General features: G+C 46.4%; 1 protein-coding gene across 1 annotated transcript in view; it reads left to right on the top strand.

The window, feature by feature from the left end:
* Window positions 1-3155: 3155 nt before the first annotated feature.
* The window catches only part of SUSD3 (sushi domain containing 3), a 35466-nt gene continuing 12536 nt past the window's right edge, over window positions 3156-26085 (top strand). Inside the window, exons 1-4 of the mRNA XM_041118777.1 lie at window positions 3156-3693; window positions 21376-21564; window positions 23089-23236; window positions 25066-25113. Coding sequence (XP_040974711.1) covers window positions 3609-3693; window positions 21376-21564; window positions 23089-23236; window positions 25066-25113 — 470 coding nt within the window. The 5' untranslated portion in view covers window positions 3156-3608. The remainder of the gene's footprint in view (window positions 3694-21375; window positions 21565-23088; window positions 23237-25065; window positions 25114-26085) is intronic.

The raw sequence follows: 26085 nt of genomic DNA on the forward strand, positions 1-26085 counted from the left end.
TGGGGGCTGTTTTCTAACATGGTTCTTTTACCTGGTTCCCCTTTCTGAGGTCAGTACAATGGTGGTGAATTGTCTGGCTCCTGCTGCTCTTGCGAAGAGGTTGAATCTAGAGTATGTCTGTAACACAGAGGCTCAAAGGTGATGGTCTGAGGTCGATGGGGTGCTCTGGGCCATTTCTCCTCTGGAAGGTTCCTTCAACAGCTGCTCCATGCAGCAGTCCTTGATTGCATCTGAAAACGCCGTCTCCCAGGCAGACCTTGAGCCACGCAGGGGTGGCTGAATCCGTCAGTAACTTGTAGCTGAAAGAAAAGGGGAGAGCTTCAGGCTGCAGTTTCACAAAGCCTGGGTCGGGCTAACAGGCCCCTGCTAAGGCAAGAGGAAAGAGGCCGCTTTCCCCCTCTGGTTTTGCTGGGTTAGGAGGTTTTGCTGGCAGACTTTGCTGTCAGAGCCAGGCACTGATGTCAGACAAGGGTGGGGGTGAAACCTATACCTGGGAGGAGGGTGAGGAGAAGCTGGGGGGGCAGAGTGAAACCACCTCCTTTGGGCAGCAGCACGGCATTGATTCAGGAGCATCCTGGGGATGCGAACAGTTTCTTAAAATCCAACAGGTTATTTCACTGTCACTTCTAAGGGTCTAGTTTTTCTTTCAGGAATCTAATTGCTGAGCCTGAGGACTTTTAGCAATAACATCTATGCATGTGTAATCTGACTAAACAGAAACCTGTGGCTGAGAGCTCCTATTCTTCTTCTCAAGAGTTATTAATAAGCAACATGGCCCGCTCAAGGTGTCTAGGCAATGTAGGCAAAACCAAGTTTTGCTGCCTGGGGGCTGAGGGGCTGATGCTCAGCTGGAGCCAGAGAGCTCCTGCAGCTCAGAGGGGGTAAGGAGGAGGTGGCAGCCGGGCTGGCAGCAGGGAGGGAGAGAGCCAGAGATCAGCTTGCTGCTGCCAGGGGCTGGAAAGCTGCCACCGCCGGGCTCTGGAGCGTGTCCCTGCCCTGCAGCCAGCCCGCTAAGCAGGCAGCACTGCCATGGGGACTGTCGCCTCAGCAGTCTTGTGCCCTTGGCATGCCTTGAGCCAGCCCTAATAGCTGGGATTAGAAGAAAGACAGTGCCTTAGGGCAGCTTAGCGAAATCCAACAGTTAAACAGTCCCTACGCAAAAGGCAACAAGTGTCTAGTTGGGTGTTGCACGGCTTCCCCCGATGCTGAAGGTGAAATAAGGGGTCCAGCAGGGGAAAACTGGGCTGCAGCATGGAAACTTTCATCATTTTTAAGATGCACTCTCTGTTCTCTCCCTTCTCTCTCAACTTTTTTTTCCTTGTGTTTGTTCCCACTATACCGATAAGATTTTTTTTTTTTACTAAATTCAAAGCGTATTTGTGTGGGAAGGAGGGGTGGCTTTAAAAACGAAATCATGTTGCCATTGCTTATGATGGCAGATGACAGCATCTTACTTGGGTAAAGTTCCCTTTTATTACAGCTGGATTTTAAGTAAGGATTGTAGCCACTGGGTGAATGGAATTGGCCACCTTCTCCATTACAATCATCAGGAAGACTTCCACATATGGCAAGCACTAAGCCATCCCCACAGCTTTCCCACACAAGCACTCGCCCTGAAGCCAGGGAGATGAGTTACCCCCGGGAGGTTACAGCCAGCTCCAGGGCTGCCCTTTGCCCATGGTGCTCCAGGGCAGGCTAAGTGAAACCACCTCTGTTGGGTTGTGCTTCCCATTACAAACAAAAACTAAATGTTGACATGAAGTGAGTGGGATTCAGATGCTGCTTCTGAACTTGCTTCTGTAAGTGCCTGTAAGAAGAGATTTGACTTGCAACACAGTTGTATTCAACTTTAATTGTATAATAACGGTTGCAGTAACAATGGCTTAAGGAAAAAAATCACTTATCCGTCTTTGGTATTCCTCTGGCTTCACAGACATGAGGGACTTGATTGCGGGAGCTATAGTTCCTCATTGACTTAAATTAGATTTATGAGTATTTGGCATTACTGAAAATACAGACCTAATTTGTAAGCTGCAGCATTTTCAAAAATGCCGTTCTTTTGCTCTAATGTGACCACGTATTACTTTTAAATTGTGTTTTAGTTGTAGGGATGGAAATTGCAGTCCTTTATATCTGCACTATTTCTATGGACTCCCTGCCAAATAAGCTCACAGGAAAGAGTGCTATGTTCAGTAGCACAGAGTAGCTGTGTCACCACTACCCATGGGTGCCACCCTGCTCCATTTGATGTTGCCAGAAGAGCCTTAGGAGATTTTTTTCAGTTTATTTGACTTTGGTGCATCTTGGAATTTCATCCCTCCAATCTGCTCCTGCAGACTTTTTTTCTTCTAATTCCATGAGAAAAAAATAACGAGGGGGTAAAAGAAGCAGAGTGAGTGTTAATAGCCGCAGTGCTTAGTGTGGGCCCCAGCCCATATGCTCAGCACCAACAAGCAGAGCTCCTTCAGAAGAGCCTGCTGTTCCTCCTCTTGCTTTTCCTGGACACACAGTGCAAACCACTGAAGTACTTTTCTGAACCTGCCGCCAGTGTCAGCAAATCAATGATCTCACCGAACACCGCTGAGACCCAAACTCATTCGTTTGAGGTAATGCTGCTAGGGTAGTAAGTGAGTGTGGGTGATACGGCCAGGATGTTGTAGGCACAATATTACACACGAACTGTGAGTAAGGCGCTTGGGTTTCACGGAATAGCCTGTGCGTGTTGGTGTGTGCCATCCAGCTCCCAGGTAGGAAGGTGATGGATCTCGGCACTCTCCAGTGAGTTTAGTTTCAGTTCCCAGTGAAAATAAACGCAACTTTGAAGACCGTAATGCTGCATGTGTACGAGAGATGCAGCTCCGGGCATATAACGGCACAGTGAGCGGTAGGCAGCATGTTTGGGATGAGAACCCCAGACCCATGAGACCAGCCCGCCCCACCGGAGGCTCTCCGGGCTGCGAGCGGCAGGGGGGCGGGCAGCGCGGGGGGGGGGGGGGGGGCAGGCAGCGGGGGGGGGCAGGCGGGGCGGGCATCGCGGGGGGCGGCAGCAGGCAGGGCAGGGAGCGCGGGGGGGGGGACGGGGACGGCGGGGCGGGCAGCGCGGGGGCAGGCAGCCCCCTGGCCGGCGCCGCGGGGCGGTGCCGCATCCCCGCCAGGCCGCGGCGGGGCCGGGGGGGTGGGGGCCGTGCGGCTCGGGAGAGGACGGGCCGAGCCGCGGGTGCCGGTGGGGGCGGCCCCCGGGGGGCGTTGTGACAGCAAGGCGCTGCCCGGCGCCCCGCGGCCGCAGGGGGCTGGGGAGCGGCTTCGGCGGCGCCCCGGCCCCCGCCAGCCCCGAGCAGCGGCCGCCTCCCGCCTTCCTCCTCCGCCTCCCGCCCCTGCTCCCACCCTGCGGGTGCCGGCGGAGGGGCCGCGGGGCGGGCGCCCGGCGCGGCCGCGGCTCCCGCGGGACGGCGGTCGTGTGTTCCCCCCCCCCGCCCCTTCCCCCGGCCCGGCCCGGCCCGGCCCCGGCGGCGGCGGCGGAGGGCGGGCGGAGGCGGGCGCGGGCTGCACCTGCCGGGGAGGCGCGGGGCGGCGCGGCCGGGCTCGGCGCGGCTGGGCTCGGCGGAGCCATGCCGGCAGCCACGGCGCCGGAGCTGGACGTGCCGCGGACCGCCGCGCCCGGGCGGGACAGCGGCGGCCCCCGCGGATACACAGGTACGAGCGCGGCCCCGGCTCCGTGGCGTCCCGCAGCGTTCCTCGCACAAGTTCCCCCCTGCGCCTCGCCGGGAGGGGGGGATGCCAGCGGGGGCAGCGCCGGACCCCTGGCAGGGTGCGGGACCCCCACCCCGCGTAGGGATGCGGGATACCCGGAGCAGAGATGTCGCGGGACCCCCCCGGCCAGGGTTGCGTTACTCCCCCCCCCCCCCCCCCATCTCCAGGCAGGGCAACCTCCCCGTCACCCTCTGTGCCGGCTCCGGGGCCGGTCCCTGCGGCCGCGGAGGGCGGGGGGGGGCACCTCGCCCTCACCCTCAAGTTCTCGGGGACACGACGCCGCGGGGCGAGCGTCCCAGAGCCGCCCCCCCCGGCACGGGAGGGGGCTTGGCGGGGTCCTGGCGGCCTCGAAACGGCTCCGCCGGGGCTGCGTTCCGGGTGGCGAGCGGGGAACGACGGCTCCTGCGGGGAGAGGCTGCGGTGCCGGCCCCGGGGGTGCGGGGTCAGGCAGGCCGAGGGCCGCCCCGGGCACCCCCAGGGATGGGTGTCCGAGCAGGGCTTCATACAGCGGCCCCCAGCGCGGAGCCACCCCGGCGGTCACCCCAGCTGCCTCCGGAGGTGGCTGCTGGAGCCCCGGCAGCAATTTGAGGAAAGAGCCCCGCCTGGGGTGTCCTGCGCTGGAGGGCCTGGCCGGGCGGCAGCTTGCTGCCTGGGCCTCGGCGGGGCTTTAATTGCTCTTAAATGGGAAGCACTGGGCTTAATTTATGGGAGTGGGGAGTTGGCTCACTTGAGCGAACGCGGGGTGCTGCGGGGGCGAGCGACGGGCGGCTGCGAGGGCTGGGCGAACGGGAAATCGAGTATATACTCGTCGAGAGGGAAGGGGACAGCACGCATCTTCTCGCAGCCTGTTGGAAGCTGCTGGTCCTCAAAGAGACTTCATCTCTGGGCAAATGTAAATTGACTGGGTGGAAAATGAAGCTATTCGTGTCCTGATGGAATAGGCTAATACACTGAGGAGTGGAACGAGAAACCAATCAAAGCTTTTTTGCTTCCTTTTCTCTCTCTTCCCCCTCAGTTTTGTTACTCAATTTGATCGCATAGATCGTAACATCCTTTGCAAACCTCTTTGAGTGGAGTGGCCCCGATTAGCAAGATGATAACGGGTGTCTGGCCCTGACCCGGGTGGGGTGTGCCCGCTGCATGGGGGCTGGAGCCTCTGCGGGTGCCCGGGTCCAGGCCAGCGAGCTCAGAAGCCTGGGAGCGAGGGGAGGTGGAAGGAGCCTGCGGGAGCTTGGCTAGAGCTGCTCACCCAGGTTTCTCCCTGCTGTGCTGCAGATCGCAGGGTAGGCAGGGCTTTTCCCTGGCTTCAGTGCAAGCAGAGCCAAGCGCTCCCGAAATTCAGGGGCCTCCTTCGCAGCCTGTCCCCACGTATCCCCACGATTTAATTTGCTCATGCGGTTCTAACAGACTTTATCAATGACCTGATTTTGTTGTGCTGATAGAAATGAGCAAACGTGTTTGGGCTAACAGGGTAGCAATGCTTTAAATTGCATCTGCTGAATGTGCTTAACTGTGCATTTAATTTGAATTTAATAGAGCAGTTCCTTTTAAAAATGTGAAACAAGTTCTGGAAACCTACTTAGAGAATTAAGGCAAACAGAAGTGTAGACCCTGTTGCTGTGGTTTGATGCTAATGTTACTAATTATTGACTTTTTTCTTTTGTAAAATCATGTATATTTGGCTGCTTTTATTTGTTGTGTTAAATTGTCTTCTGGGGCTGGGTTTGCCCACAATTAAGGTGAGGTTTGGAAGCAGCACGTCCCGTGTCAGAGTCAGCCTTTCTGTTCCTGCCTAGGCTAATCTTGCCCTATGTAGGTCTGTGGCAAAACTCCCAGAAATGTGGGATCCACCAAAAAAATTTGCCACTCAGACTAGAAATCCACCCTCAGTTAATCCCTCAGGTATCTACAAACCTGACTTCTCTCAGCCATGTCTCCAACCAGAACAACAAACACCATTTTTTCCAAACCAACTACACCAAAACCGTGGAGCAGGAGTTCTCAGTAAGGTGCTGAAGTGGGGTAAAAAGGGACTCTGCAGGATCAGAGCATGGCTGTGTCTGCACGTAGCAGCTCCATCTGTTGTAGGACCAGCAGAGATGCTTGCGGCACACGGAGCTTTGCCAGACCTTTGCTGGGTGTCGTGCTCCCTCATTCCCTCTCCTCTCATTGCCCTGCTACTTTATGGAGGTTTGTCTTGGCCTTCACCATCTGTGCAGATTTCACCTTTGTTGAATATCCATTTGTTACTACGAATGTATTGAGTTAGGTGGATGTGCTGCTGTTAAATCTGAGTGGCTTAAATATAGCTAAAATTATGACTACTTGTTGTATAATATTAAATTAAACGCTTGTTCGGGATGCTTAATTTAAATGCGACTGCGTTATTTATGCAGCAGTATTTGCTGGAGAAGTGACCTCTGGAGAAAGCTGATGACAACTGTTATACAGTATCTTTCATTGTATCATGTTATTATTGGTGATCATTTTTCATGCTGCTTTGCTTGAGTGCCCCTCTTGTAAAATTTCAGGCCATGAGCAATAGGGTAATAATAAAGATTTGCACGGACAAACTCCCTCACACATTCGTTTTGCAGAGGATGAAAAAAAATGTGGCAAGATTTCCATTTGAATTAACGTGTGAATGAGAGAGAAGTTAAAGGAAATTCCTTGCTGCAGCCTGATGCCTGTAGCACTTAGAGGGTCTTACAGCTTCCTGAAACGCAGCTGTGAAATTCAAACACTCTCTGCTTTTCCTGGTCTTGCCTACTTTTTGAGGACTGGTTTCTCCCTCTGACAGTCTCACCTTGAGCAGGGAGAATGATACCACCCTGCGCTTGAGGAGGTTCAGCAGTGCACTTGCAAAAGGAGCTGTGGCAGCCTGACTTACAGCTTGGGAAGGTCAGCGTGTTGCTTATATATTAGGTGTATCAGAAGGGCAAATAGGCAGAGTGGGAGCATGGGGTGGGGGAAGAGTGCAGCAAAAGTCTTGAAGCTGAGAAGAAGCCTTCTTCAATTCAGCCTCTCACATTTTCAAATGATACAGATGCTTTTATGTGTTCCGTATCGTACTGTGGTTGTTTTGCTGTCACAGCAGCATTAGAGTATTATTGCCTTTCTGCAGTAGTTTACTATGGACAGATACTCATCGACCATCTCTTGCCAGGCTCGTTATATTAGCTGGAAAAACCTCTGAAATGCTCATGTCAGTGGTGACCCGCGCGCTTTCCTGCCCTGTGGAAATTGCCATGAAGCGGGGTGCTGTCATCAGCCCAGCTGCTGCATTGCCACTGAGTTGTTGTTGCCTCTAAAGCTGCTCAAATTATATTGGGGCCTCTTTGGGTGAAATAGGAAAAAGAGGAAGGAGTATCAAAGGTGTATCATTATTTTTAGTCTCCATGTTGCTGAAGCTGGGGGCTCTGGCCCCCTGTTTTTCCAGGGTAGTACCTTGGGTTTTGCTGTGATTCCTCCCTCATTCCTCAATGCAATCCTGTAGCTCTTTCAGACCAGGGCCGCACATACTTCTGTAAACATATAGATGCATCTACGAACACGTCAGTGCAGCCACAGACAAAGGGAATGTGGGAAAGAAATACAGGACACGACAGAAACAATCGTTATGCCGGGCTATAATTAGTAGGTCTCTTGCTGCTGGGTTGTTGTCTGTGGTTGTTGTTCTGCTTCGTCACTCTGCCCTCCCAAACCAGGGAAGAAAAGAGACTGCCCAAGGTAAGGTGGAACGTGCTGCAGGACGCTGTGAATGCTACCTCCAGACCAAGTCGTGGAAGAAATTATCTAGCAGACACCATTTAAAAGAAGAGACATGACGTCTGGCTTAGGACGGAGACAAGCTGTGGTTTGCTGGAGGATGGAAGAGGTATCCCCATGCATTTGCTCGGTTATACTCTGGATGACTGTTAGTGGCTATGGTGGGATGTAGATACCAGGCTGGATGTATCTTTGGCATGACTCGAGGTGTCCGTTCTTCTGTTATGAGCCACTTTTTTTTCTGAAGTGAGTTTCCTTGTCAGTGCAGAAACTGTGAAATCATGTCACTGAGAACTTACAGTTGCTCTTCCAGGAAAGCAAAAGCAAAGTTGTTCTTCAAAGCCAAGAGCACTGCTGCTCTGCAGAAAGGCTGCAAGGAGGTTTCTCGCCCTGTTCCTGCAATCCTGAGATGCAGCTCAGTTTTCAGACTAGGGAAGAAAACACCAATCCCGAATTTCCGTTTCCACAGGGCAGAACGTGACGCAACTTGGAAGATACAGGCTTGTAATTTCTTCAGGGTTATTCCTCTTTCCTTTTTCTCCCTTGAGATCGAAGTGAAACCTTTTATTAAATAAGGTGAAAGAAGTGACAGTTGCAGAATTTCAGCTAATTGGTTTTATCTCCTGTACTGCAAGGTGCTAATCGTAGTGGTTAGGCATTTGCACCAGGCATTGTTACTGCTTTGAGGGAATGATTTTTGTGCTTGTCATAAAAACTCTGGAACGGTACAAAATAGAGAAGGAAAAGAGTTATTAGGTCTTCTGGCACAGTCCTCCACGGTGCAAGATTGTTCCCTGCGGTATTATCCAATACTTTGTCCTAGCCACTCTTAAATTACCCGGGTTATAGAGATTAATTTTGTCTAGACTTCTGAATTTTAGCTAGGGAATTAAGTGAGCTGAATGTTTTGGACCCAAAACATTGATATTTCAAAAATCAGAAGTCAGCCTCAAAACATGGAAACAAACCCACCCAAATGACAACAGATAATCCAGCACTTTCCAGGTTAGTTGTGACCAGAAATGTGGTCCATTTTAAAGGGCCAAAATGCTGCCGGTTTGGCTGTTCCCACCATGGCAGAGCCGGGAGGTCTTTGGACCTTTCCCATGAGAAAGTGGAGCCTCCCAACGCACGTCTGCAACTCTACAACAAAGAGAATTTTAACTGTGCTGAAATTTGCACTACTTAGCTTATTTAGTCACAATTGCCACTGACTTTTTATGTGCCTGGCACTACACAGTCTTGCCTTCAATAGTTTGACGGGGACAAGCCAACATGTAGGACAGGTGCTAGTTTTCGTTTAGGCGCTTCATTGACATGCTGTCTTTCAAATGCAGTTGCGGATAAGCAAGCGTGTTATTCTGAGGAGCAGTTTTGACTAGCTCAGTGGATCAAAAGATTGACAGAGAGACAATTTTGCAGTCTTGGTGGAAGTCTGCCTCCCTCGCGTTTTGTTTTGTTTTAAGATGACAGTGAGAAATGCAGAAGTTGCAGAATGAGCAACCGCTCACCAAAATAAATCAATTCCTGTATCTGTTAAGAGTCTCGGAGATGGGGTTGAGCTGGTGCCTGGTTTACGTACAAGCTTTTGCCAGCAGAGCCGAGCCGGTGTGGCAGCTGCAGAGATGCTGGCCCAAGAGCCGCCAGGCTGCTCGGGGAGGCAGCACTTGCAGGTGTGTCGGTGTGAACTGGAGCAGCGGCGGCTGGTAGAAACACTCGTAGGGGAAGAGGATGGGTTAACTGCTTGCTTCTCCTCTAACGGAGTTGGAAGTGATTATTAAGTTATTAATTCTGGGGTGACTGCTCACATGTACAAGTCTCCTAAGCAGAGGGTCTTTGATTGGGAATGATTCTGAGGAGGGGTGAAAATGGGGCAGAAGCCGGGTTAGGTGAAGGGAGGAGATGGTGTACAAAAACCTGAGTGCATGCGTGGGTTGGGAAACAGTGTTTGGGAAGATGTTTTGGGTTGGGGTGGCTGAAGGAGGTGCAAGGGGTGAGTTTTAGTGTTTGATCCCTCCTGTTCAGGAGAGCGGAAATTGGTGCCTTCATGTAAAAGAGCAGAATTATACCCAGGAGAGCTGCTGCTCCCAACTGCGTTAATCTCCAAGGCTATGACCTTTGCTAGTTGGTTGGGTCAAAAGAGGCATCTGGACTGGACACCCAGATTTTGCCTTGCTCTAAGAAGAGGTGCTCCGCAAAGCTAGGGGCAGTTTTGCATAGCCAAGAGAGAGCTCTGGTGTTTGGCCCGTTATCGTTAATAGATACAGAACTATAGATTGGGACTAAGTTTTTTACTCATTTTAAATATGAATCAGGGACTATCCTTGCCCCGTATTCTGGCTGTCCAAAAGCTGCCAGTGATTTAGCTGGATTATCTGATGCGGATCTTAGTTTCTTAGACATGTGCAGTACAAAAAGGGAAGGGCATGGGGCTGGTGTCCTTTCATCTACTCGCTTAAGCTACTTGTCATTCTGCGTATAACTCCCCTGCAATCATTGACTTTTTTAACAGGAAAAAGTAAACACAATGGACTGGTTACCTGTCCTTATACTGGCATCCCCGTCAATCTTCACGCCATCTTTTACTAATTCCTATGGCCAGGGAGGCCGAAAGCAGATGTGCTTATTGACTCGTACTGCTAATCATTGCTGTGCTTGAATGGTTTCTGGCAGGATGCTGCGTGACTTTCACACGTTGCAGTTTTGCAGGTTGCTTTTGTGTCCGCTCCTGGCTGCATACCCCTCTGCCGTCATGGGTGAAGCCCAGGAACAGGAAAGCCAAACCCAGCAGAAAAAAAAAAAAAAAAAAAAAAAAAAAAAGAGAGAGAAGAAAAATAAAAAGTGATAAAACCACAGAGAAGGTTTTTAAATCTGGCTGTTCGTTTCTCAGTCCATGAATGATTTCTATCGCCATAATAAATTGCATGCTATTGCTAACTCTTTCAGACTGGTGTCTAAAAAAATCAATTATTCACAGAAATTCTTGCTGACAGTTGCGAATGCCGGGTCACAGCTCTGTGGTGCGCGTTTAGCAGCTTAACACAGCAAACCAAGTACAGGAACAGCTTCAGTTTGCTGTTGGGAAGCAAAAAAGACTTGCAGAAGCCAAAACAGGCCAGCCAGGGGGAGCAAATGCAGGCCAGGTCTCTAGCATTCAGGTTGGTTTTGCTTAACAGGATGGTTGGAAATTCCCCTAGAAACTAACAAACCTGTATTCAATAGTCCCGTTTTAAAACAGGAAAGTAGTTTCAAAGAGAAAAGGTTGAAAAGTTTCTATATTCTTTACAAATAAGTGCTTTGTGCAAATGCAATTCCTACATTTGGGGGCTTTTTGGACAAAAATGAGCGTGTAGCCATCAAGTAGCAAGCATTTCTGGTCCACTTGAAATTTCATGGTGGGGATGAATTTTCTAATGCCTGAAGCAGTTTTTGGCCAGCTCTGGACCCTTCCAGAGCATTTTTCAGTCAAGGTAGCGTCGGTGCAGTGCTCACCCCGTGTCCCCACCACCGGCAGGGATTTCTGCCATCCACGGAGGTTGTGCCCAGTCTGGCAAACGTCACGCAGAAGCAAGAGGCCACCGGCCGCATCATCGGGGGACATCTGCTCTTATCAGTGATGTTCATTACCCCGAGCATGTTTGCACTCTGCTGTGCACAAACCGGACCAAACAGTTGCTGCAGGCAGATAACCTGGAGCTGTCGCTGGCTGTACAGGGGCCAAACACACAGCCGGGCTGAGCTCCATTCCTCCGTAGTGCCCGGCGTAGTGGTGAGGAGTGGGAGCACGTCGGGGTACGGGCGGTGGACGCGCAGGGACGCTGCCCTCTGTCCCGGGGGACGTTGCAGGAGAGCTCCCCGGGGGAGCTCTGCGGGGCACGAGCAGCAGCCGCTGCCCTGTCAAACTGTCTGGTAGGGCATCCTTCATCCTTCTGCCATCCGTGGCTCCTAACAGACACGTGCTTTCCCTGTGAAAATAGGTGTGAGGTTTTCTTTTGGCTTCTCCAGTGGCTAGCTTTTCTGTGAAGCACTGGATTTCTACCTTGTCTATTGCAAATTAAATAGACTGTTGAAAACCATGTTAAAAGCCGGAGATGTCTGATGTTGCTAGGGCATCATAGTCAGACTCATTTTTCCATCAGGTGTGTTCAGATAATAATCTTCTATCCTTTTCCCTTTAATTCCTGAGATTCTTAGCTTAGTTCTGCCCAGCTCTCCTGCTTGTTGCCGCAGCCCACTGGGGCTCACCAGAAGCACCAGTGATTTATATATGGAATCTGTAGATCCAGAGCTTAACGGGCAACATTGCTGCTGGTTTCTCTCTGTTTTAGTTTCCTCATCTGCAAGAAGCAATACAATCTGAATCTTGCTCAGTTTACAAAAGATCTATTAAAATGTTTAATTTTGGCAACAAAACTTCGATAATTATCAAGGGAAGCCAGAAAATGTTGGATTCGTTACTAGCTGGCTTCCAGGTTAAGCATAAAATTGATCCACTTAGGTGTTAAAAAACCCTGTCTGCTCTACAGAGAAAAAGCCAAAGGGTTTTGCAGAGGTCCTTAGAGGTGCTAGGCCATTATGTAGGTGAAAAGCCACAGAGCTGAAGCTTTTCTGACAGCGAGCCCTTCTTGGGCCCATTGATCGGATGAGTGCTGGTAAGGTATTTGTATTAGAACTGGCCAGACAAGGTGGTTTTGACATTTTTCTTCTTCCCGTGTTTTAAAGGGAACAAAAGCAAGAGAGCGTATTCTGTCAGAGCATCCCCTTTCAGATAAAAGGGTCAGGTTTTCCAATTCAAGTTCCTACAAGCAAGTGCCCACAGCCTTCTCCAGACCCCAGAAATGCCCATCATCATGTCTTTGTGAAGGCAGAGTGCTGAAATAGTTTTGCTCTCGTAAGCAGTTGTTGGTTCTCTCTCACGTCAGGCTCCCATACAAGCATGGAGAAGGGCTCGCCAAAGACAGACTGCTAGTAAAACTCGTCTCTTTTCCTCTTGGTACCTGATCCGTGTTAGCAAGGTGCTAAATATTGAGTTTGATGCCGAAATCTGAATTTCCCCAAATCACTGGCCATCTGTAGCAGATTCGTTTAACTTTTATTTCATTTGCGGTGATTGTTTTCTTGCAGTTATTGTGGTGATGAAAAATGCTTTGAGCATTGGTCCAAGATAAAAGATTATCTCAGCTATGGACAAGGGAAAATTTTAACATTTCTGGTCATCATAGTTTCCATTGGAAAAGATACAGGGTCTGGTTAATGGAGCCCATGTATCACTTTGCACCATCTGCAGAAATGTTACAGTCGGCTGCACAGGTTTAACGAATGAGAGGTTATTCATGAGCACTGGGGAAAAATAATGGTGAAAGTTGAAAATACAAAACTACAGACTTCACTGGTCTGCTCTTTCATGAAGGAGACTTCCACCAGCAAGGATGTGCCTCTCAAAACCTGGCTGAGGACAGAGGGACCTGGTGGCAGAGTGAAGGTGTGGGAGTGCTCCTAGTCTTTGTTTTTCCCTGGAGAGGAGGAAAATTATATAGAAACAGATTCCTGACCTGCAGATTTCAAATTCAGAGTTGAGCTGATAGATTCATTTGTCTTGCTTCATGTTTCTGACATCCCTGATTCTGCTTGGCTTTCCCTAAAGATGGGGTGACAGATCCTGGGGTAACACTCACATCTTGCTTTGGATTTGAACCTCTCTGGAGGCTGCGGATGTAGAGATGCATGGAGGAGGCTGAGGACCATCTGTAGAAGACTGTGGTATTGTGTAACCAGTTACTTCTGTCCTCCTTCTTGTAAATACCAATGCTTATTATGCAAGAAGCAGTGCTAACAGACTTTGCAGGCAAGCAGAGCAAGGGCTGGATCCCTCACTGCCTGATGGGGATGGCGTGCTGGGACTCAGCTCTCTGGAGCAGTGGATTTTGGTTGCATCCTGGGGAGATCACCTGCCCATTGGGTCTATCTGCTCCAGGACATTTGATACCTTCAAGGTCTCCAGGTGAAAAGCTCATTTCAAGTTATTCCTCTTAATTTTAGTCTTTTTAGGATCTTCATTTTAGAAACTAGGCCACAAACTCTGCATTGTGCAATATGTAATTTATTTATTATCTGCTTTAGAATGACAAAGAGGGGGGACCATCAGCAATATTGGCTCCATTCACTAAACAATCAGTCACAAAAGCAACTGTTGGCATCACTTCCATGGGTAATTTTTAATTTGTAACAGTTTGAATTAAGGCATAATTCTAGTGTGCTCCATAGTGGAGATATATAGATAGATAGATAGATAGATAGATATAGATATAAAATTACTTTTTTTTTCTTAAGTAATGGTGAAGAGAGAGATAGATAAGCACTTCTAAATTGCTTTAGGTTTAACAGATCCTTCCTGTTCTCAAAGGTTGCACTATTATTAACTTTTCAGAAGTGTCATAACCTATTTTTTCAATTCTGTTTGTAAACAGACTAATAAAGCACAGAAAACCCATCTGTTCTTGCTTTAGTGGGGACTTCATCAAATACCTCATTTTTCATTTAGTTCTTATTTCTCATTTAATTGTTCCCATAAGAAGATAAATACTCAGTATTGCCCTCCTTGCTAGATATAAAAGTAAAATCTACAGATGAGAGTAACCTGACTTTGATGTAAATTGGCAAAAAAATCAATCATGGAGGTGGCAGTACGGTGACTGGAACAAATCCTTTCTTAAAAGAGTAACATAAAAGACATGAATAAGAATCATTTTACAGCAATTCTGCACATTATTTTTGTTTGAAATAGGAGTGGATTGCACATGTCATCAAACCCTAATCTAGCACTTGCATGATATGTAGCTTGGATTTTACATGGATTAAAATTGCTTGCAGCCCTCTACTGTTTCACAGTAGAGTTGGGAAATGCTTGGCGCTGACTCCTAAACCTTGCTGCATCCCGTTCACTACACTGAGCAGCCCAAAAGCCAGATGAAAATGCTGGAAGAGAGAAAAGAAAAAGGCTCAGTATCGTAAAGAGAGATGAATCAAATTTGTCTGCTTCAGATTTGGATGTAAGATTTTGCAGCAGGCATAGCACAAGGGTTTCTTTTGGAGGTGGAAGCCAAGAATTTGCTGCTGTCTGATAATCCACTGCCTTTCCAGGCATGAAAAGATCTTGAAGTAGGCTTTGCCATCCTTCATCCACCAAAGGGCACCCTGAGTTGTCAAGGACCATGCGGTGGTCAATACATTACTGTGTATTTTCCCATCTGGATGTAGGGATCGCAGCTCGATGGAGTAACCGCCAGCCCCGCATGAGGTGGGTACAGCCATCCAGCAGCTCTGGATTGCACAGGGGACAGCACCAGTACCTGCTCTGCTTCAGCTATGTTGACGGGGTGGTTTAATGCCTTGCCCACGACTTCTCTTCTCACCGGCTTCACACCAGCTTTGTCCAGTCGGAGGATGAGGCTCGGGTGGATCAGATTCCCACTGAAGTGTCCCCAGCATCCAACAGCGGTTGGGTCTGGGCTTTTGCTCGCTGATCTGAAAAGGCCGTGTTGGTGAGCACTCCTGCCCCTCTCGCGTTTCAGAGCTGCTTGGCGTTTGACGCTGTGCTGTTTCTTTCTTTTCTCTGGATGCATTTGCTTCTCTGTTCTTCTGTATGCGCACTGTACCTGCTCCAAGCCAGGAAGGATCCTGCTCTGTCCGATAGCAGCTGCTGCCGTGGCTGAACTGAAATCGCAGAAGTGCTCCTGACGGAAACTAGCCGCTCACGAGGAAGCACGCAGGGTGCTGAGATCTGCTCGCTTGTGCTGGGGGCTCCCGCCTTGCCAGTGACCTTGAGCGTGGTGAGACGGAAAGCAATGCTGCCCGAAACACAACTGGTGTGACTCAGCCTGGCGTGGGAGTCCCAGCAGCCCTTCACGCTGCAGAACTATCTCATGTTGTTAATTATGTTGCAAACAGTGTGTTGAAAAATCAGTTTTACCTACAAAACAGACCACAGAAGAAAAATCAGGGAAGTTGGTAGGAGCAAGCCTAAGGTGTAATAGAGGTGTGAGCAGAGAGCTCATTTGAGTATGGATGTGTAAACACAGAAGAAACTTGCTTCAGATACCTTTTTTCTCTCCTTTCTTCTTTCCTTCCTTCCCTCCTTCTCTTAATTGCACAGAAATTCCTTATCAATGGGAGAAAAGGCTTTTTTGAAAAAGCATTTCCACGAGTGTTTAATGGTGGCCTGTGAGAATGATCAGAAATTGGTTTCCATTTTTCACAATTTTAAAATTTATTTTCAATAGAAACCCAGAATGTTTTATAGGGAGTATTTTCATTTGGAAATGCTGAAATCAGGCAGATGCAAGACCCACGTATCGTTAACAAGCTGTGTTTCTTTTTTCAGACTACATGCTCTGACAGATGTCTTCTGTAGGTACCTTCAAGTTTCACTGTCTGCAGTTGTCCAGATGGTTCTTCCATGGGAGTGATGTGGGGGACCAGCTGCCTGCATGGCTGCTGTTGCAGTTCTTGCAGGTCTCCATCAGACTCTGGAGCGTGAAGCTCCCCTGGGCCTGCCAGAGGTGGTCCTTATAGTGATGTGTGTGCAGAGGGCTGTGTTTTGGTGCATGTGGTTTGTGCCACACCCGGACCTCCAAAACCTCCCCCAGGGGAATAACTTCGTAGGGCCATACCTGTGGATGGCAGACAGGTCAGTAAGAGCTTTCCAGCATCTCAGCTTTATAAGTGACTCTCGGAAACCAGTGAAATAGGTAGGAAAGGTCAAATTGTGTCATTGCTGACGTACTTTTGTTAGAAAAGGTTGAAGCAGGTCATTACCCGGTGCCACCAAGCAGTAGGAAGTCTCCGTAACACACTTCCTGGTGGCTGCGGCACGGCTGGGGACCTTGTTCACGCTCTGCAGCTTCAAGAGCCTGGACCTCCTCCCATCTCATTTACTGCTGGGGTGGTGGTCATGTTTAACACTAATTTATTAAAAAGCCGAGCCAGAGTCCGAGTTTTCTAGTGGGAGGATAAGCTGCTCCTGTAGCCATTTGTTGTCGCAGCACTTCATGCAATTAAGAGCTCAGTCCTGGCAGGAGTTGTGGCCAGCTCTGCGAGGGAGCGAAGGCAAGGTTGCGAGGGGACCGATGCCAGGGCCAGGCAGTTTCACTCACACAAGATGCTTTACTACATCTGCTTTATTTCATATTTCACTTCTAGCTGCTTTTCTTTTGCTTTTTGACAGAGCGAGCCCTTCCAAGAGCTCTTCTGTGGATGTTCAACATTATGCCTGTGACTTTAGGGACACTAATTTCTAAGGCGTGCTTCTGTAGGAAAACAGACTTACAGAAATATCAGAATGTTTCTTTTCTGCAGGGTTTGTAGAACCTAATGTTCTGTCTCTTTCTGACATCTGGTTATTCCAGTGTGTTTTAGTTGCATTAAATAGTCAACAATAAGCAATGCAAAGGCTTGAGTTATGTGTGTATGGGGAATAATGAGGTGAAGTCATGGATTGCTCCCTTTCTGCACAAACAGCAAGTGGCAATCTTGATAACATGCTTTCAGGTAATTATTGCTGTGTTTTAGATCATTTTGGTATATACTTAGGCGATGTATTTGATTTTTAGTCTCTATGTTTCGCTATGGAAGGAGCACAGGAAATGTTGAACGGGCAAGCATGCCTAGGCTGCTCTCTCATTTCTGTTTTCTCATCAGCAAAACATAAATCTGCAGCTTGCTGACAATGAAACCATATGGTAACTCATTCTGACAAATTGATTTTGCAATACAGATAATCCTGGCTGTGCATGAGAAGAGATATTTTGGATTATTTTCTCTTAATTCTTGCATTACTCTTTATTTTTCAGTGGCTGGAAATTATGTATGTGGCTATTTCTGAACACAGAGGTTTGAGTGAATTAAGAATTTATGGAGTATGCTACACTTTAGTGTCTTTACTTTGAGGATCGTTATTTGTCATATGAAATAATCTGTTTATTTCCTGTAGCCAATGCCCTTCTTCTGTGTTGGCAGACAGTAGCAGCAGATTCAGATACTTTTTGAACACTGGATATCCTCTTAGTGTGAAGCCAAGCTAAGAAATGCATTTGTATAAAACAGCTCTTGCCTTACAAGAGGCTGCGGAAGTAGCTGCAGGAACTTGAAGGTGTTTGGCTCTTTGTGCCCTGAAGCAAACTGGCCAGCTGATGGCTGATGGTCATCTCGGTTCACCAGGGCTGATGCTATACGTTGGCATGGTATGCAGAGAGGACAAGGTGGTTTGTTAATCCTTTTCAATAAGTAAGATGAGCAAGCTAGAGTCCTCACAACTTCTGTTGGACTTCAAAAAAAAAAAAAAAAAAAAAAAATTCCAGCCTTTGCTTCTTAGGTATGTATCACCAAGTGAGTTTTCTTCTTGAGCTTGGAAGTAGTAGTCAGTATCTGGAAGTGTAAGCAGAGCACGAGCCTGGGAGTGGAGAACAGCAGTGAGGAGTAATGCGAACTAGGCGCTGGAGACATGTATCAAGTCTAGGAACAATGCCATGAAGCTAATCAGAGCTAAACAACACATAATGAGTTTTCATGTTTATTGCAAACTATGTAGAAATGGCTGATAGGCAGTTAGTTCCTCAAGCGTTCCTCCTAGCTTTAGGTGCTGGCTCTCAGGCATGAATCTGTAGGGTTTGAGATGCAGCTATTGCAAAAGCTACCTGAGCAATAATTGGGGTTTTTATTCAATTTTACATTTTGGGGTGCTAACAGTTACTGTTAAAACCAAGTTTAAACCAAGACCTGAATGTGATATTTTCTAGATATTCAGAAAAGAAATATAAATCAAGATGTAAATCTCATCAGCACAAAGGTTTATGCAGTATTTGTTTTTTACTTCAGGAGGCAATGCAGCCTCAAACACCAGCCTCAGCTGAAAACAAAAATATAAAATATTATATTTGAAAAAACAATAATAAGATTCTTGATTGTAGTAGATCTAGTCAGGTAAACATGCCTGAAGAGTATTCAAAGGATAAGTCTATATGGAACATCTGCTTATATAAATATGAGGATGGAAGCTTATCTAAACAATGATTTTCTGGAGAGGGAAGGGTAAAATTAACCTAGTAGAAAACTGATTGCAACAAGTAACTGCAAAAACATTATAGATAGTTAGTAGCAAAGGATTCTAGAGCTTACAGGAGACATTTTACAAGTGAGTTACTAGAAGACCATTGCTGATGAAAACTAGGGCAAATTTTATCCAGAGATAGTAAATCCGAACTTGGATGAAATTCACACCAGCAAAAATCCATCTATGCATTTCCATAAAAGCATTTGTAAAAAGCAAAAAGTAGTGACACATTTAATGTTTTTACTTCAGTGGGAAGAAATTGTGTTGAAAAGCTCTTAGAAGAAGAGGAAGAAGAAATGGTATTTCTATTCTGGCCAAATGCAGGTACATGAAATGCAGTGGATGAACTTTCAGCTCAGGATCTGTGGAAAGCCAGGCATAGAGGCTTTCAAAAGTTTAGCTCTCGTTAGCTGTCATTAAGATGAGCCTCTGGGGTTCCTGCCCCAATTACATTCGTACGGGAATGATGCTCTGGAGATGACATAATGCTGTCAGAGCCCCGGCCAAAGCGAGGAAATATCCACATTTTCATGGTACACTGGCTCTTAGAAATCTTTGTAGTGCTCAAGTGAAGAAAAATATTTTAAAATCCACGGCTGAGGAATAATGCTGACAAGGTTACTAACATTCAGAGGTTCTAATCACTCAGCATGGACTGTCATGGGCAAGGACAGTGCGGGAAAGGGTCAAGAGCACCTGAACCAGGTACAGCTGCACTTATTATTCAGGATGGTCAATGCTGGATTAAATGAAGTATGTCTTGAAAGAAAGGATCCAGTGCCAAATGATCTGTTCTTTGGAGAGCAGAGGCTGAATAACAAGTCCAGGTAAACTGGCAAGTCAACTGAAAGTGTCTAATGAGGGCTGTAATGGTGGCTAAGCAGATGTACTTTGAATCAAATTTGGCTCTGAATTACTTTCTGCATCTCGTGCAGCTAAAAGTACCACTGATGTGAACTCTTAAGTATGTGATCTGGTATCTAAAAATAATGTTGAAAGTGCAAAATGCAAAAAGGTAGATATTTTGCAGCTTAGGACAATGGGTTTTCATGGTAAGTCTCTGAGTAATTAAGGTAAAAAGAAAAGCCCAGACTCATAAGGCTGGTCTGGAGTCAGGAGGAAGGTTGTCTGATGCACACATCCCATGTGTTCCAGTAATGCGATGTTGGAGGGAAGAACAAGAGATGAAGGGAAATGACCCTCTAGAAGATACTTGTTCTCATTGAGGCAAATTGCTGCTGTAGTAAGAACTGAAAGAAGTGGCAAAACAGAAATAATCTGCATGGAATTAAAACAGGCATGTTTTTAAAAGCTAGTCCTCAGTACATATTTACTTAGTAGATTTGACCAGTAATTGTCACTGTGGCTTTTGTTTGGTCTTTTGCTGAGATTTCTTTGGGTTTGTTTTCCAGGGGGCTGAGGTTTTTAAGAGTGTAAATTGAAGATAGGCAGTAAGCCTGTCTGCTGCAGTTTGATCACAGGAACTTAGCATTAGTTAATGACCAGGGGGGAGTTTTCGTATTAAAAATAAAATAGATTTGCTATCAACATGTGATTCTGTCAAGGAGGCTATTAAAACTCTACATGTCTTTTTGCTTGTAAGTGTGGGAAGCATGTTTTCCCCCTTTTAATTTAATAGTGCTTGCAACTCTGGTCTTGCAACTGCAACACAGTTGCCTCTGAGTCTGCTGCAGTCATTTGGAAATCCAGTGAAAGATAAGGAACTTGGGCTCTGAGGCAGAAGCAGTGCTGGTATTTAGTAAATGTTAAAAAAAAAAGATTATGTAAAACAGTTTCCTGATTCTGTCAGCGCACATGTACAAAACCAGAAAATGTATTTACTGTTGTTATCTTTGAAGTATATCTGGATATTATATGTTGTCTTAATGACTGATCATTAAAATGTGTTTAAAATGAGTGTGAAACAAGGAATGTTGCGACAGTAAAACTCGATGTATAAAGTTAGTGGCTGACATTAGGTGGCCAAGAGAAGAGCTCTGTGACTCAAAGAACAGCTGTATGAACAGCAAAGAAATAAAAAGAACAACAAAGAAAGAGAAAAGCTGAATGAAGAAAAATGTACTTTGAATGATATACTATAAAGCAGAGTTTGTCACTTGAAAATGGAGATAAGTTGGATGTAGTTGTGCTGTATGTGTATGTCTCTGTCTGTCCCCTCCCTGTGGCTTTTGAACCCACTGGCTCATTTCAGCCAAGACTAACAGAGGTGCAGTGCTCTTGAAAGATAGGAAGTTTCTGTAGGATCTTGAAAAGACGCTACCAAGTAGACTGACATGCTAAAATATGTGATCAATCCATTAGATCTTGAAAAATTTGCATGGGGGAATGAATACTCCCAGCATGGAAGATGCCAGCCTGAATACTTAATTAAACACACAAAGTCCAACAAGACAGGAATCTGTAGGAGACCACACCACTCACAGAATGACTTTTTTTTTTTTTTTTTCCAAAAAATGTTTAATGTGTACCAGTCTAAGCAGATAATGTTGCAACATGAGTAAAACCCCCTTTGTGCCGGAGGTCAGGGCAGTGGAGCTGTTGAATGGCACTGAAGGGGGTTTGGCCTTGGGCTGGTATTTGGCAGAGCAGTCAGCATCACCCACCCCAAGGTCTGTTATTTGTTTTGACCATTAACTTGGACTGATTTACAATCTGTTCGCAATAAAACTAACTGGACCTTCGCTTTTGGCTCTGGCGCTGCATTGTCTTGCTTTGTTTTTGTTCTGCAGGGCAGTGCAACCGCGTCTTCCCTCCCCAGCTCGGCATGCTACAGATCATTCACGGCAATGGCACAGCCGTGGGGACGGTGATAACGTTCCAGTGCTCGGCCGAGCACCAGCTGGAGGGACCAGGCGTCATCACCTGCATTTGGAAGGGGAACAGTACTCAGTGGACAGCCGGAGTGCCCTCCTGCAAGCGTAAGGTTCTTTCCAAACCATTCCCAGTCCTTTGGGCTGCATTGTGTTTATTTTGCCCTGCCTATCTCCTACAACGTTAGGATTAATTCTAGACATCTGTGCAAGGAAAAAGACAAATTCAATTTCCTTCAAAGTTGCCCCCACTGACTGTAATTGCGCTCCATATGTGTTCTGACATCATTCATTATCATGACACAGAAAAGACTCGGTCAGATTTATGCCTGATCTCACATCACCGGCCGTGGTAATGTTGCACTTGGAATAACTGTGGTTCTGTAGCTACGGGCTGTACCCTTCTTTAGAAAATGTATAGATATGACCAACTAATGTGCAAGCATATTTGCAAAACCTCTGATCTCCTGGCATTCTTTCTGAAGATATTTTTGCTGTAAAAGAAACACAGTGATATTTTTTGAACAATTGTAGGTTGTTGCCTGTGGGCAGCCACATGGGAAGGTTACCATATTGACAAATCGTGTTTGAATGGCAACAACATTAACTACCTTTCATGCTGTGTTCCTTCTTATTTATTATAAGGTTGTTAGTAATTTGATGAGAAGTAGGCCCAAGCAAAATATGGTACCTCTGAGCTTTGAGAATTTCAGTCTGTGTCTCAATCTCAGTCTGTGTCTCAGACCTCATGTAATTTTAAATCGTCAGTAGATGGATGGCTCTTTTAGACACTTATCGCTCTCTCACAAACTCAGCTATTCTTATCTCTCATTTGAGACATTCTATTAAAGAAAAATGAGAGAAATCCTTCCCTCCAGAGGCTGCAGACATACAATGCTTTGTGTGGTGCTCAGCTGAACCATTTCTGATGCTGGTCATAGTGGTGTTGGAAGAACTAGATGAGTTTTGAAGCAAGGCGTGCTTAGTGCTCCAAATGAGTTGGCAGAGATCTGCATTAGCTGTGCCATACCACATTCCTCCTCCTCCTTTTGTCTGGATAATTCACTTCCAGCATCAGATCACTGTGATCACTCAGCCCTGCAGATATTGTCCCTTCTTCCATCCTGCATCTTTCCGCAAACAGAGGAAGACCTGTTGTTCGCTGCCTGCCAAATAGGGTGTAATTATATGGAACTGTCCTTGCTCTAAAGGGCTTCTTTAAACCCATTTACCCCGTCAGTATTTGGTTTTGCAGCTCCAGTCCTTGTTAACAATTGCTCATAAGAGTCTGCTAGCTCATCTGCATTTGATATGCTGACAAAGTTGTGCTTTTTAGCTACTGCAGCGCCAAAGGCATTGTGTTTAATTAATTGCAGTGGTGAAATACTTGAGAACAATTCATTAGTAGCTTATAAACAGGAGATTTTTAAATAGCCCAATTTGAAGCTTGCATAGCTCTAAGCTGAAGCCAAGATACTCTGGTATCTTGACACATACTAACGTGAAAGTCCTCACTGAGCTATTATTAGCAGAAGTGTGAAGCAGGTAGGTTTCGGCATGCTTTAATGAAAATGTGAATGATAAATTCATGGGTTGACCTTAGAAACATTCTTCTGTGTTGCTTTCCTGCAGCCATATCAAAATATGAGACTTTTGGATTTAAGGTCGCAGTGATTGCCTCCATCGTGAGCTGTGCTGTCATTCTGCTGATGTCCATGGCTTTTTTAACTTGTTGTCTTATCAAGTGTGTGAAGAAAAGTGAAAGGAGGAGGACTCAAAGGTATGTCAAGAAAAGATTTTTAAAACTGCTGTAAGACTGTACGTTGTATGGACCCCATTGCTGTGATAGCAGAGAGCTTCAAAGGAGTTGGTGCTTGCAACACTGCAATGATGTTAATTACTTAAAATCCTTAATTTGTAGGTCAGGCTTTAGGCACAGAAAGACTTGGAATTCAAGAGTATTTAGGCACCAAATGCCTGTTAATATCAGATGACCTTGGTGGGCCTGGGCAGATCTGGATTTACCCAGGATTATGCAGAAGCTGAACATACCAGTCTTATTTGCTGGCCAGTCTTTTTCTCCTTGAATTATTTAAGATTGGCTGCATTTTCCCTTCTTCTCTCTCTCTTTCCTTTCTTCCTTTGCTTTCCTTGGACACTGCTGGGAAAGTGAATCTGCCCGTGTCAAAACCATCAAAGCCCTCACCATCTGCAAAGCATACTTAAAGCTGTCACAACGCTGTGCTGGAAGGACATAGGATTTTGTCTTCTGGCTTGAAGCGCAAGTCAGCGGGCAGGATTATAAACAGGCATGGGAAGAAGTGAAATTTACCAATCCAGTCCATTAGAAAAACTCAGCGTGAAGGGTGGCTGCATGACCACATCTGGCTGTACGCTGAAGCCGAGCCACTGTTGTTCATGAGAGCATCCATCCAAAGTCACCTGCTGCAGAAGGCTTTCCCTTGGCACCTCTTCTTCGCTTCCCTCTTGCTTTTCCTGCTCATTGTTCCCACTGCTGCACGTAGCTCGGTGGGGTGGCTGCACCTCGTCCCACTGATGCCTGCTGTGCAGACAGTAAGCTGCACTTCTGTTTGATTTTAAGCCTCTTTTTGCTTCAGAGAAGTGTTTGGAGTGAGGCAGGGTAGTGGTGGAGTAGAGGGAGTCTGGGGAGGACACAAGTGAAGGTCTCTCTGCTCCAAGCTGTGTTTTATCTAGAGCTGCATGGGAACCAGCTTAGGGGGGAAATTCTTGTCATTTCGAAATCTGATTGTAACCAAAATACAGATTTTCTATTTCCCTTGAAAGGATTTTGTGAGGCAAAAAAGAAAGTCTTTGGTGTCATTCGTAATATTAGGTTTTCACTGATAGCATGAAATTTTTTGAAATGAAGGAGTTGATTGGCATTTTTGGAATCACTGCTTTTCTTTTGATAAGACTATTCATATCAAAGTCCTTGTTTTTCATTTATTTTAAATGAAGTTTTGTCAAAATTAGCCATTCACATGACTTTGATGACTTGATATTTTTCTCTTACAAAAGAAAAGCCCTTCACACTGGACATTTTGACCTGGTTCTGTCATCAGGACATAAAATGATTCCCTTTGCTGGGAGCTTCTCAGTTCCCTGCTGCCCTCTGTCCTCCCTTCACTGCCTCCTGAAGGAGCTGCTCCAGTGCAGCCCGTCCATGACTGAGCCCCACTCCGGGGGGCACTATAGACAGTGTGTGGCTTGGCCCGGCTGTCAGAAAGCAACTGAGACAATGTAGAAACTGTCACGTCCTGCGAGAAAGAGTAACGCATCCCTGTATGAAACTGGCTCAACCCGCAGCCTGTGCTGCAGAGTGCCAGAGCCAGTGGTAGCATCTCTTTTGTTGATGTCGGTGGAAAATGTGGATTGACTTTTGGATGCACAAAGCATTAATCTGAAGAGAAGCTGCAGGCTTGATAACCTAATACAAAATGAGAATACTCGGTAGGGGATTAGTTAAATAAGTGTGTCTTAGACCATCTCTGAAAGAAAAGGTAGCCTGTACCTGTGGAGTAAGGAGGATGTCCTCATCTTGCCTTTAGCTTTGAAGTCTGCCTGTCTACTTTTTTTTGGCTCTTTTAGTTGGTCTGCTAGAAGAGATCATCTCTGCCTACAAACCTGTCTTGCAAGGTACCCGTTTGATGATCTTTGAAGTGCCATCTTATGTTTTATCCTTGCATTTGGAGAGAAAAAGGACAAAGGCTGCTGAAGATCCTCACATATTTTAGCCTCCTCGCAGACCTTGTCCACTGCGTGAGCGTAGCTGCTGATTTCTTTGGTAGGAGCAGGATTGCATTCTGAGAGGACAGAAATGACACCAAAATCAGCATCGCCAACCCTCACAATTTAATCTTGTCCCATCAGCTAGTGTGAATGTCTGTGATTGTGTGAATCTTAGACTTCTTTTTAAAAGAAGAAAAGAAATTGTCTTTTTTTTTTTTGCCCCAGAGTTGTAGAGAGCAGCATGAAAAGTGCCTTGAGCGTTTCCAAAAGGAAATCCTGAACGCAACTGAATAAGCCCTGCTCTTAACAAAGGCAACATTACCTGTCTCCTCTATTTTTAAGTCAATTCATCTTTTCAACCTGCCTGATGATTTTTGAACCCTTAGGAGTGGCAGTGCTGCAAAAATTCACAGAAAATATTTTTTTTTCTGAAATAATTTATTCCATGAAATGCAGGTGCTCTGTAGTCTTTTCACATACAACAGGATCTGGCCTGACGTGTGTCACTGATGAAGGTCGCTGAGAACATTGACACAACATCACACCTCAAGTGACTTTCCCTATTATCTGTACTTTCAAAATCCACTGAATCAAATTAACGTAATTATTGGGGTTTTGTTCCTTTGAACTATCCACAGGCGCTCATAAGAAAATTGCTCTTTTTGTTTGTTTGCTTGTTTTCTGAAGAGTGCTGGATAATACTTAAAATAACACTATTTTACAGAAAAATATTTATGCTTTTTAAGAACCCCCCACCTTAAGGTGTTTAAGCGGATATTTAGGTCTCTGGAAATTTTGCTTACACTTGGAAGTTCAGCATGTGTTTAAGTGCTGTCTTCAGTAAACCTGGATTTAGATTTAAACTCTAGGGAGTCAGGT

Source organism: Aquila chrysaetos, chromosome 20 (genome assembly GCF_900496995.4).
Source record: "Aquila chrysaetos chrysaetos chromosome 20, bAquChr1.4, whole genome shotgun sequence".
NCBI lineage: Eukaryota > Metazoa > Chordata > Aves > Accipitriformes > Accipitridae > Aquila > Aquila chrysaetos.